The 13,165-nt window shown below is 46.3% G+C and overlaps 1 protein-coding gene across 1 annotated transcript in view; it reads right to left on the reverse strand.

Annotated features, from left to right (window-relative positions):
- Positions 1-12,768, reverse strand: part of HSDL2 (hydroxysteroid dehydrogenase like 2) — a 206,577-nt gene extending 193,809 nt beyond the window's left edge. The window contains exon 1 of the mRNA XM_086962057.1: positions 12,612-12,768. Within this exon, the coding sequence (XP_086818183.1) occupies positions 12,612-12,628 (17 nt within the window). The 5' untranslated portion in view covers positions 12,629-12,768. The remainder of the gene's footprint in view (positions 1-12,611) is intronic.
- Between the last annotated feature and the right edge of the window lie 397 nt (positions 12,769-13,165).

The raw sequence follows: 13,165 nt of genomic DNA on the forward strand, positions 1-13,165 counted from the left end.
GTTTTAGATTGGAAGTGTGTATTAAATAAAGATGGAAAACAGTAAGACATGTATAAATCTTTCACAGCAACACTTTCAGAACTTCAAAAGGACAGAATGTTTGTAAGCCCAGTTCTTACTTTCTACCTGTAAACTAATGGTCTCAAACGAGGACAGGATACATTTCAAAATATGTGGTCCTTTGCAACTATTTTGTGACATACCTGGGAACAATAAATACAGGATGGTATTGCATCACTCAAACAGGCTGAGTTCTAATTAAACACTGCATACTTTACAGAGATGTTTAAAGATTGGCGGTGGGACCCCTCGATGAAGCAGACTGGCGCGATGCTCTCATGACCCCCAGGACAGTCACTGTCTCCGCCAAACTTAAGCTGATTCAGCTCTACTACCTGCACGCTGCATATCTCACCCCCTGCGCCTTTTCCAAGCAGGCTTATGCACGGACGCATCATGTGCGAGATGTGCTTCCACCCCGGCTGACTTTTTCCACATTGTTTGGTCATGCCCCCGGTTGGAGCAATTCTGGGGGTCTCTGGAGGCAGAACTTACAGAAGTACTGGGTTAGGAGGGTCCCCATGACCCATATCACTCACTACTGGGGATCACGGACGGGCTGGATGGGTCCAAAAATGAAAAGTTATTTTTTAATACAGCTATGATCGTGGCCAAACAGGACATAGCTATCCACTTGATCTGGGGAGATGGCATACAGGGGTGGACTGGTGCACGACCCAGTAGAAAGCCCTGTACATGGCCAAGCGTGTGACAAAAAGTATCATAGAGTGTGGGGGAAGTGGTTGGGTAATGTTGAGGGTTTCGAGTAACCTGACTCCATATCTTGTCTGTGTATGTCCTTTAGGGTTCATGATTGGGGGATGCATTGCCTACAGGATTGTATTTGATTTAATGATTTCTGTGTACCTGCTAATTTGTTTCACGGGTTCAAAATCAATAAAATTTGAATATTAAAAAATATATATAATCGGCATAGAAATACACAAAACAATTGTGATGGCCAAAGGAGTTTTGAGCTCTATACAGAAAGACCAAAGAAAGAAATGAAATTCAGTGTAGCAGAGAACAGAAAGCTAATTTTAGGTGAGACAGAATTGCACATCTTTGAAGGGGGGGGGGGGGGGGGTTGGCTGTTAAAACAAAAAAAGCCATTCTGCTAAAAAAAAAAAAAAATGGAGGGAGAAAGAATTTAGTGTACTAGATGAGGAATATTTTGTGATGACATCGGAGAGAAAAAGCAAGGACATTTTTGGAACTGCTGGGAAACAAAGGATAAAGTTATAGGAGGACTTCAAGGCACCTTATTTAATCCACCAACTGCTCCTCATAACAAGAAAGTATTTGACCTTAGTGTACCAGTATTAATAGGACCACAATGGAGTCAAACAGCATACTCAGAGGTCAAGAGGTGCACTCGGCAACACCTCCTCTGCGAGATTCATTCCGGTTTCTAGTTTACAAAGGAAACTAGACATCCACACTCTGATGACATAAGTATTTTGCCATGTGTGACTTTGTGAGGTTTTGGCAAAGTTCATTAACAAGATCGAAGTCCGTCTGTTATCAGCAAGCGAGTGAACAATGATAAAGAGCGTATCCTTTTATGGACATGGATTGTTATTAACGATTGTGCGTCACTCTGGATTACTCACCATAGGATTTGAAGTGGTGCATTTCGTACTACTACTACTGTGCTCAAGGTAACCTCTTGGTTGATGCAATTTCATATGGAATCATCAGGTACAAAAAGTCTTACCTTAAGGCTAGACTCACATTGGAAAATGTAACGAAAATTGGCTTCCCCCAAGGCACACAGAATCACCCCACCTCTTCAGGATCAGGTAGATTAGACCTCAACAGCTGGTATACTGCACCATGGGAGACAGGAGCAGAAGTGTGGTGCTGCCAGATGCAACACTCCGGCAGGCTGCTTCTCCTGGCTCATATACTCAATGTCAATCACACACTCCTAATGCAATCCTCAATAAAAGACGCATCATGTGACATTTCAAGGAAGAGTGACATTTGTGTATACAATTGATCCCTGCTCAAATAAGTTAAATCAGAAAATTGGCTATACATCCAAAGTTCTTAGCAACACTGCCATAATCTTAAGCAAGCCTCTGGTCCCTTGCTATATAGTCAAGAATTCCTTCGCGAAAAGTATTTCTGATCAACAGAGCACAAGTATCCATTTGGATGTATGACGTTACAACGCATACCTTTACAACACATTTTTTACAACGCAACATCCATTACAACGAATTTTTAAAAACAAGCTTTACAACGCATTCCAATACATCGCATACTACCTTTACAACGCATACCATTACAACGCATAACATTGCATGTAAGGTAAGTAGTGTAGGTGTAAAAATTACTATTCTAACTGCAGGGGGGTGCAACAGTAGGGTAAGAGTTGGATAGTGTAGGGGTAAAAATTACTATTCTAACTTCAGGGGGTGCATTAGTAGGGTAAATGTTGGATAGTGTAAGGGTACTATGTGTTGTAATGCTATGCGTTGTAATGGTATGCGTTGTAATGACATGTGTTGTAGCGGTATGCGTTGTAGCGGTATGCGATGTAGCGTCATGCGTTGTAATGGTTGCGTTGTAAAAGTTTCGTTTTAATGGTAGTGCGTTGTAAAGGTTGTTTCCCATCCATTTTGGCCCATCTATTTTACCAAAATAAATTCACTTGTACATTGCAAAATTACCGGTGTAAGTAGCATTCCAGTTCTTGACAAAAGAAAGATAAGGTTTGTTCTGTTTCATCTGTGAGTTTGAAAACACTGGGAATTATAGTTTCAAAAATATATTTATTTGCATGATATGCTATCATACCAACTACAGTAATGCATTAGGCAGCAGTTTTGGATTTAATTACCCCTCTTCAAATTGCAAATATTTATATTGTTTAAACATAGTTAAAGGATAAAGATCAGTGTCCCGTAGACTACTGTCATCTATAAATGCTGAGAAATTGGTTTATTATGAGCCAAGCTACTTAACTGGGTGAGAGCTTATGGTTAGGAATGTTGGATAATTTGAAGGAACTAAGTTTCCCTGCATTTGGTAGTATGAAACCCTCCACTGATGGGGAAGTGCATTGTAGGTGTATAACCAAAGGCATCCGTTCTCAATGAAAAGCCAATGCGCCCAGAGTGGGAGGTTGCTTTGCAAACAATTAAACAGGATGAGAAATGAGTGCAAGCAGAAAAGTGAAACTTCAGAGGGCGATGGCCGTGTTATCATTCCTTTGTCTAATAATTTCAGGACAAACCATTTGGCAAGTGGGTGATCTCGATTCCTGGTTGGTGCTAAGTGACAAAAGGATTAGGATGCAGCAAATAGTCAGGTTCCAAAGCGTGAGCTTCAGCTTCCAACAAGGAGCATGATGACAGGTATGTGACAAAGTCAATACATCCCAATTAAGAGTGCGAGTCAGTGCAGTGCTACCAAGAACATGTTCATAACATATTTCAAGATGGAAGTTAACATTATTTTTTTCAAATATTTACAGAGGTGTGCCACGCAGATTTGATGAATTGAGGGAGCAATGGATGCTTTCCATGGTCTTGTCCCATCTAGCCAACATCCACCTGGCACGAGTACTGAACTGTGTGACATATATGATTATTCAAGAGTGTTTGTCACAAAACTTGACTAGAAGGTCAACCGTAAATTGGGGTTTTTGTTGACTTAGGCAATTGACATGGCAGTTGGCAGTGGGCTGGAATCATCGTAAGTGGCTGTGATTGAACGCTGCAGTCAGCATTGGGATGGAATTACTCAGACACCATGTCTGAACATCAGTCGGAGATGCAAACGGGCCTATACTGCAAGTGTGTGCCACTTGCCCAAAGACAATTCACCAGCATGGCAACACTTAAGAAATTGGCTGTGTCTACTTTTAAAATTCTAGTACTCCCAAGGTGATGTAGCTGCCCCTGCATAGGTCTTATTTATCTAAGGTGTGGTAAGCTAAACCAGTTTTCTGGCATGTGAAGGACTAATGAACCTTTTGTCACTGATTTGCCCGCCAGAGTTCTGCTAAGAAGGACCACATGCTAGTCCAGAAGAAGCCCTGTATAATGAGCAAGTGTTGTGGTACAGAGGTACAGGGGTACAAAAGTGTGCACTCTCATCAACATAGTATATCACTGAAGGTCATGGCCAGAGCATACTTTGTGAACCTGAAAATAATTAATCTGGGGCCAGATGTAGGACCCGTTTTTTGCAGGCGCAAACTGGTTTGCAACCCGTTTGCGCAACAAAAAACTTATTGGCCATGTACAAAGCCTATTTAGCAAGTCGCAATTTATTTGCGACTCGCTATTAGGAAGGGGCGGTCCCTTCCTAATAGCGACCAGAAACCCATGTACCAATGTTTTGCAACCGCAATTGCAAAATACTCGCAAATTACTACCCTCTTCAAGAGGGTGGTAATGGAGTCGCAAATGGGAAGGGATTCCCAGGGGACCCCTTCCCCTTTGCGACTGGCTCAGAATTTTTTTTTTTAAGGGCAGGCAGTAGTCTCATCAAATTGGGTGGTCGTACATCTGGCCCCCGATATTCATATTCACCACAGCAAAGATCAGTGACTTTGTTGGGGAATGTTGTGCTCCCACTAATGGACCCTTTCAGATCAACACTGTCATTCCTCATCATCAAGGCAGACAAAACATTTATCATCAAAGGAGTAGGATTAAATACACTTCTAAGCTGTGAGACGAAAGAGAAGCTGGGACACATTCTAGTTTTTATTTTCAAAAAGGCAATGGGCTGGCAGACAAGGATGTTTTCCATGCAGAAAGAAGTGGGAGTCGCCTTTTGCTCTCTAGTTTGTAAATGGTGGGTAGTATGACAAAACGTCTGAAGCCTACATCGTTGATTCAGTTTCTTTCTGGGTAGTGGTGACTCCACAGACTGTGTGCAAGCACACTTCTTTGAGTCTATAGGGCATTATTCTAATGTGTGGATGGAGGTTATCACAAGGACAATTTGATGACCAAACACTAGTGGAACCCCCTTTAAAAAAGCCTAGCCTGATTTGCTAAGCATGTGGTGCAGGGGGGTCATGCTTCCTAGTATAAATTAAATCAAGCAGAGCATGCATATCACTGCAACAGCACTAACCTGTATGTTCATTCTGAGAGTTATTCTATCAACTGACTACTATGAATTCAGGAAAGAAGAACCCAAAGCAGTAACTCAAGATTTTAAGTCCTCTGCTTTGATTTTATAAATCACTGTGTTGACACAGAGACTGACACCTTGGGGCCGATTTCGAAGTCGGGCGGAATTCCTTCTACCCAACACCGACTTGGTCCTGGAACCGACCGACAACCGGTCGGCAATCCCGCCCGCCTAATAGGATGGAAGCGAACACTGTTCAGTCGTATTCCTACATTTCACAATGGGAGATGTGGTTCATCCCTGCACCCAAATCAACAGGGTGAGCACCACATATGCCCCCAACCGGAGCCTGCGCACTCAAGGGGGCCCTGCTTAGGGCCCCAAAACACGCTTTCCAACATGATTTCCATGTCGGACAGGCTGGACAGTGCACTGTAATCTCAAGGGCGGAAAGGCGACCCTTCAGATTATTGGCCGCCTTCCGACTGGCCATCAAGTCAAGTCAAGTCAAGTCATAAAATTTGTATAGCGCACTACATACCCAGAGGGTTTCAAGGCGCTTAGGAAGGGGAGGGGGATTATTTGTCGAATATCCATGTTTTAAGCTGCTTTCTGAACGCTAGGTGGTTCTGGGTGAGGCGAAGGTAGGCGGGGAGTGAGTTCCATGTTTTAGCAGCCAGGTATGAAAAGGATCTGCCTCCCATGGTGGTCTTGTTGATGCGAGGAACAGTGGCGAAGGCTAGGCTGGAAGAGCGAAGTTGGCGGGGGGGGGTGTAGAAGGACAGTCGAGAGTTGAGGCAATCTGGTCCGATGTCGTAGAGTGATTTGTGTGCGTGGGTAAGCAGTCGGAAAGTGATCCTCTTATTGACGGGAAGCCAGTGGAGGTCTTTAAGGTGACCAGAGATGTGTTCGTTGCGTGGGATGTCTAATATCAACCTGGCTGAGGCATTTTGGATTCGTTGTAGTTTCTTCTGGAGTTTAGCGGTGGTACCTGCGTAGAGGGTGTTTCCGTAGTCCAGTCGGCTCGTGACTAGAGCGTGGGTGACTGTTTTCCTTGTTTCGGGGGGGATCCAGCGAAATGTTTTTCTGAGCATGCGAAGAATGTTAAAGCAGGAAGAGGATACGGCGCTGACTTGTCTGTTCATTGAGAGTGAGGAATCTAGGATGACGCCAAGGTTCCGTGCGTGGTCTGTTGGGATGGGTGCTTTTCCGAGGGCTTCCGGCCACCAGGAGTCGTCCCATGCAGAGGGGGATTTACCTAAGATGAGGACTTCTGTTTTGTCTGAGTTCAGTTTCAGACGGCTTTGTTTCATCCATTCGGCGACTTCTTTCATTCCTTCGTGTAGGTTAGTTTTGGCGGTGCTGGGGTCCTTGGTGAGAGAAAGGATCAGTTGAGTGTCGTCCGCGTAGGAGATGATGTTGAGGTTGTGTTGGCGGGCGATGGCTGCGAGGGGGCTCATGTATACGTTGAAGAGGGTGGGACTGAGTGAGGATCCTTGAGGTACGCCGCAGATGACTTCAGAGGCCTCGGATTTGAATGGTGGGAGGCGGACTCTTTGGGTTCTTCCGGTGAGGAACGAGGTGATCCATTCAAGTGCTTTTCCTTGGATTCCGATGTTATTGAGGCGTTGTAGAAGGGTGTTGTGGCAGACTGTGTCGAATGCTGCAGAGAGGTCAAGGAGGATGAGGGCGACTGTGTCTCCATTGTCCAGTAGAGTTCGAATGTCGTCTGTTGCTGCGATGAGGGCGGTCTCAGTGCTGTGTTTGGCTCGGAAGCCAGATTGTGATGGGTCAAGGGATTTGTTGGTTTCGAGGAAGGCGGCGAGCTGGTTGTTGACGGCTTTCTCGATGACTTTGGCCGGGAATGGAAGAAGCGAGATGGGGCGGTAGTTTTTGAGTTCGGTGGGGTCTGCTGTTGGTTTTTTCAGAAGGGCGGTGAGTTCAGCATGTTTCCAGTCTTCAGGGAAGGTGGCGGAGTTGAGGGAGCCGTTGATGACGTCTCGGAGGTGCGGTGCTATGATGGAGTCAGCTTTGTTGAAGATGTGGTGGGGGCATGGGTCTGTGGGGGATCCAGAGTGGATGGAATTCATCAGGCGGATGGTGTCCTCAGTGGAGACTGGGTTCCAGGCGTTAAGGGTGTTCACGGGGGGAGGATGGTCTGCAGATGGTAGGGTGGGATGACTTCCGGGTTGGTTGTCAAAGCTGTTGTGGATGTCAGCAATCTTGTTGTGGAAAAAAGAAGCTAGGGAGTCGCAGAGGGTTTGAGAGGGGGTGATGTCGTTGGAGTTGGCCGATGGGTTGGAGAATTCCTTGACGATGTTGAAAAGTTCCTTGCTGTTGTGGGCGTTGTCGTCAAGTCGATCCTTGAATGCTGATTTCTTGGCTTTTCGGATCAGTTGGTGGTGAGTGCGGGTGGCGCTTTTGAAGGCGTCCTTGTAGCTGGTGGATGGGTCTTTTTTCCAGGCCTTTTCAAGGGAGCGGCATAGTTTCTTGGACTTCTTGAGATCATCGTTGAACCATGAGGCCTTCTTGTTTCCAAGTTTGTGTTGACGTTTTTTAAGCGGTGCTAAGGAGTCGGCGGTGTTAGATAACCAAAGGGTGAGGTTGGAGGCGGCTTCGTTGGCGTTAGAAGAGAGGGCTGGGGAGGTTCGAAGGAGTGATGCGGAGATCTGATCCGTGGTGATTTTGTTCCAGTTTCTCTGTAGGGTTGGTTGGAGGTGGATGATGGGTTTCGGCTTGTTGTAGGTGAAGTGAACGCAGCTGTGGTCAGTCCAGAGGAGATCCGTAGTGTGGCTGAAGGAGACATGGTTGCTGGAGGTGAAGATGGGGTCGAGTGTGTGACCTGCGATGTGGGTGGGGGTAGTGACAAGTTGTTTAAGTCCGAGGTTGGCGAGGTTGTCTAAGAGGGTTGCGGAGTTGCGGTCGTTGATCTTTTCGAGGTGAAAATTGAGGTCTCCCAGAAGGATGTAGTCTTTGGAGGGGAGCGCGTGTGGGGTGATGAATTCTGTGATGTCTTCACTGAATTTTGCGCGGGGTCCTGGTGGTCTGTAGAGGAGGGTGCCTCTGAGAGTAGTCTTGGGGTCGATGTGGATCTGGAAGTGAAGGTGTTCTGAGTTAGCGAGGTTGGCGTCAGAGCTGGTAGAGATGCGGATGGATTTCTTATGGACGATAGCGATTCCTCCTCCTGTGTGGTCGGTGCGGTCCTTGCGTGTGATCTTATAGTCATCAGGGATAGCGATGGTTATGTCTGGGGCGGAGGAAGCGTTCATCCATGTTTCCATTAGGAAGGCGACGTCTGGAGCGATGGTGTCTAATAGATTCCATAGGTCGATGGCGTGTCTGTGGATCGAGCGGGTGTTGAGCAGGATGCATTGTAGGTGGTTGGGGTCAGGAATCTGTGGTGTGGTCGTAGCGGAGATGATGTCGGTGCAGCTGAATTTGCAGGAGTAGCAGGAAAATGGTCCATGGGTGTGTCCAGGAGCGGCTTGGAAGCAGTTGAGGGAGCGGCCGGGGTTAAGGGCTGAAAGGGTGGCGGTATCGTAGGTAACGCGGGGGAGCGGGGCTGCGCGAGGGCCAGGGGGTCTAGCGCTAGGCGCGGTCCAGGCGCGGACGGGCGTAGACGGGCTTACCTTTGGCGCACCTTCGGCGCGGATTGGGCGCGAACGCTGCGCGTAAACGCTGCGCGCGGGAACTACTGTCATATATGGTGGCGAGGGGGGAGGGGCGAGGGCGGGTCAGCTGGGAAGGCGGGAGCGGGGTGGAGACTAGGGCAGGGCGACCAACAACAACAACAACAAAATGGCCGGTGGCCTCGTAGGGTCGATCAGCTGCACTTTGAACACAGTAACACGCAGCGCAGAGCGGCAGTGGGAGATGTGGTGCCAGGCAGGCAGCAGCGGCAAGGGCAAGCAGCGGAGCGGCGCAAATTAATAAAGAAAATGCAAATTGGTGATTTTAAATCGGCGAAGGTATGCGGAGTTAGCGCGATGCAAATTATTCAGGCAGCAATGTAATGGCAGCCAAAGCGAGCAGCGGAGCTGCTTAACGATACCCAGCAGGGAAGCAGGTGAGTCAGGGAGCAGCGTAGGGAGCGTCCGAGTCCGCTGGAAGCAGAACGGTCACAGCGCGTTAGGGTCAGAGTGCGTAGGTAGAGCTTAGTGGGAGGGCGGGTCAGCTGGGAAGGCGGGAGCGGGGTGGAGACTAGGGCAGGGCGACCAACAACAACAACAACAACAAAATGGCCGGTGGCCTCGTAGGGTCGATCAGCTGCACTTTGAACACAGTAACACGCAGCGCAGAGCGGCAGTGGGAGATGTGGTGCCAGGCAGGCAGCAGCGGCAAGGGCAAGCAGCGGAGCGGCGCAAATTAATAAAGAAAATGCAAATTGGTGATTTTAAATCGGCGAAGGTATGCGGAGTTAGCGCGATGCAAATTATTCAGGCAGCAATGTAATGGCAGCCAAAGCGAGCAGCGGAGCTGCTTAACGATACCCAGCAGGGAAGCAGGTGAGTCAGGGAGCAGCGTAGGGAGCGTCCGAGTCGGGCTCTTAAAGCCTGTCGGAAGCCAGCTGGAATGACCGGCTGGTTTTCTTTCCAGCCGCCTAGATCACAGTTAGGTCTAGATCAGAATTAGGCAGTTGGAAAGTAACTGAGGGGCCCCGTACAATGGGGCCCTGAAGGCTCCGACCATCGGTCAGAGCTTTTACGGGCCACAACGTAAAGTTGCTTGAAATCGTGCATATGAGTGGTCAGAAGGATTCAAACTCTCTTTAATGGCCCATGTACGGGGGGATTTAATAGGTTTGCAGGATGAGAATTTGCTCTAAGGGCTTCATTGTCATCCTTGCAGTGTGCTTAGCAGCAGAGTTTGGGTCTTGCAGCCCACCACCACAACTATATCGGTAAAGTTACTCTCAGTCTGATGTTGGTGCCTCTTCTTGGCTGGAGCTTTAATCCCTGTGTTTGGTTCTAACAGAGCCTCAATAACACTGAAGGCTTGTTTTTAGGCTCCTTGTAACAGTGACAGATTGGTCTTCTCTGCCAACTTCTCTTGTTTTCTATGGAGTACAGTGTGCGTCCTTTGTCTCCCATTTCCTAATCTGGTATCACACAGCATCAGATTTCATGGCTACATGTGCCTACCCCTAATTTTTGTATGTTAACAGCAATCTGCCTAAAAAGGTTACAGGGGAAGGCCATTCCCTATGTTTTCTGGAAGAGCCTAGATTGTTGTGTCTACACAAAATTATCACCAGAGACACTTCAGGCTTGAGGTAGGAAAGCAACATCAAGATGTGAGGAACGAACCTTCTTCAGAATGCTCAGTTACAGACCCTGACACTCTACAACCTGCGCTGCTGGCATGGGATTTCAGTTTTCTGAACCTATACTACTGAGGTGATTACTCTGGACAAGCCCTGGCAACTTTAAATGAGATGAAAGAAGAGAAGCAGGAGTTCTAAAAGCAGCTGGCCTAAATGGCATTTCTAGGAATTCTTTCCAAGGGGAAAACCCCATATAATTAACAGTAGAGCTTAAACAATTTGAATTAGAATTCCATGCTTCACACAGTGTGCCACCTGCCTGTACTTTGGAAGCCTCTCGAGAGTTTTCTGTTACTTTATATACATACCACACAACAACGAACACATACTCCCCCCCCAAAAAAAAAACTACTGTTTTTGCTAAAAAAAATACTATCTCAGATAGAGAATAATAATAATGTTGTGAATAATTTAAATTGAAAAAGTTTAATTTCTGAAAATATGAGAATTTCAATTAAGTATTACAATGGTCTGTGGAACAGGTAGTGGTCTACCGGGTCTCAATCATTGCTGTTCTCCCTTCACCCAAAGGTCCTCTGCAATCTCTTACTCTGCTAAGTGCCTATACTCTTTTCTTTCCATATCTTTCTGAAATCCCCATCTGCATCGCACAAATAAACTCCTTCTTCTTCATTGTGCTGTACACTCTGTCCTTCAGCAACTGCTTCCTTGCATTGCCTCCCCTTCACCATGCTCGCTCTCTTCCCACCTGCAAACACAGTATTTTCTTTTTCTTTGGTGCTGTAAGTATTTCAACAGCTGTGTAGTATGCCTCCTTCATTTACTTTAACATACAACGGTAAATACAACCAGCACGTTAGTTACCATGGCATGTGGATAATAAGCATGTAGTATAAACACCTTCATGGCCCACTCACAGGGACTAAGACACTTGCAATGCCTTCATCATCAAATCCAAACCTCTCTCTCTCTCTCAACTGTGTCCAGTCATGCACATCGAACCAGATGTCTAGAGGGCACACAGTATGCTACATACAAAAGTCACATGAATACAAAACTTTTAAAAAAAAGGTACATAAACGCATGATCTGGCAAAAAAGGCAGACACTCAAGAAAGGAAAAAATACGTACACGTGAAACTTACACAGAGACAGATTGGCTGGCATGGATTACCTTAAGGGTTTTTAGAATCATTGTTGCTAATTCAATTAGATGTTTTACCTATAAAGTATATTTCTATAGGGCTCGGCGGAGACTCGTTTCAAAGTTAGGTTTTCGCAGGGTCTGAGCAATAGCAGGGCCACTAACCTAGACGTGTACGTCCCCAACAGGTTTATGTGGTAAGCGCTTTGTGGAATTAGCAGAAGCTTGCCCGCCTCAATTCAGGATTGTTGAGAGAGCAGCTGACAGTATCAAGATAGAATGCACTAAATGTCTAGTCCCCTAATGCTTTATACCATGTTACATAAAACAGCATGGCAACCGTAAGCCTTCAGCAATGTCCAAGGGTCACTGCCACTTGTTAAAAGCGAGGCTTATTTGAAAAGCATGAGGCTCGCGGCTAACGAGAGACTCTGGAAGCATGCAGGTAGTGCAAGATCTCGGTGGTTAATCGGATTGTTTACTTTTTGAAAACAGAACTGCGAGGATAAATAGACAAACCTATTCGTGTGTACTTTTAAAAGCACAGAATAAGTACGCAATTGTATACGTCAGAATCAATGTATGAAGTGAACGAACGTTTCAGCCAGGATTACAACAAACATTTTCTGATCAAATCATTCCAGTTCCGATTTGGACCCAGTGGCTCAGTTATCCGAATAGCTCTAGTGGCATTTTTTGTATGCCCACTTTTATTTTATGCGAGTTTATATAGCGCGAACATTACCCGAAGGTGTCAGAGCACTTTACAAAAGAAACAGTTATGTTACATAAGAACTTTGGATTACAAGAGCTACATCAGAGATATAAACAGAAATAAATTGCAAATGTACAACTCGGGGAATGCCTCGACGATCCCATATAAATGCACCAGACTGTATGTTTTTGGGAGTCGCCCGATAAAACATGCAATTGTGTTCAATGCAACCGAAAAGGCAGTTAGTCAAACTCTGAAAGAGTCCTCGTTAACTTTTTAAATGTAAGTGGTCTGTGACACCTCACTCACCCCGTGTTAGGTATCATGTCAGCAGAGACAGGTCCAGTACTAGCAGCAAGGAACGGTCTGACCTAAGTGGCTGACCTGTCAGAGTTGCACTTTGCTCTACTGCCCTCTGTGCGCAAAAAAGGCTCAGCCTAGAAGAGGAGGAAGGTCACATGGGGCCAAAGCGTGACAGAAATGCTGCGCAAGTCCCGCCCACACAGCAATCCTGTAGTGAACTAGACCGCACACGAGTTACCGCTCAGGTCTTGATCAAGAGCAAGGTAATAGAGGAAAGACTACTTCACGCGCATAGACAACCTGCATGGTTGCCAAATATTTCCATAATAGAACAGAAATCCACACATCCAAAATGGCCGGTAGATTTAGCTCGACGTGTTCTTCGGTCCGTCCCTTCTCCTGAGCTCATTTCCGACGCAGGATCCAGCATGGCGGCAGTTGATGTGTTCACAGCAGAGCCCAAGGGAGGCGTGCTTTTTTTTAGCAAAATTTAATTTTGCAATTTAGAAAATTTCACACGGCACTGCAAATTGTGGTGGAATTTTTGTGGAAGGACAGAA

Source organism: Lissotriton vulgaris, chromosome 3_1, assembly GCF_964263255.1.
Source record: "Lissotriton vulgaris chromosome 3_1, aLisVul1.2, whole genome shotgun sequence".
NCBI lineage: Eukaryota > Metazoa > Chordata > Amphibia > Caudata > Salamandridae > Lissotriton > Lissotriton vulgaris.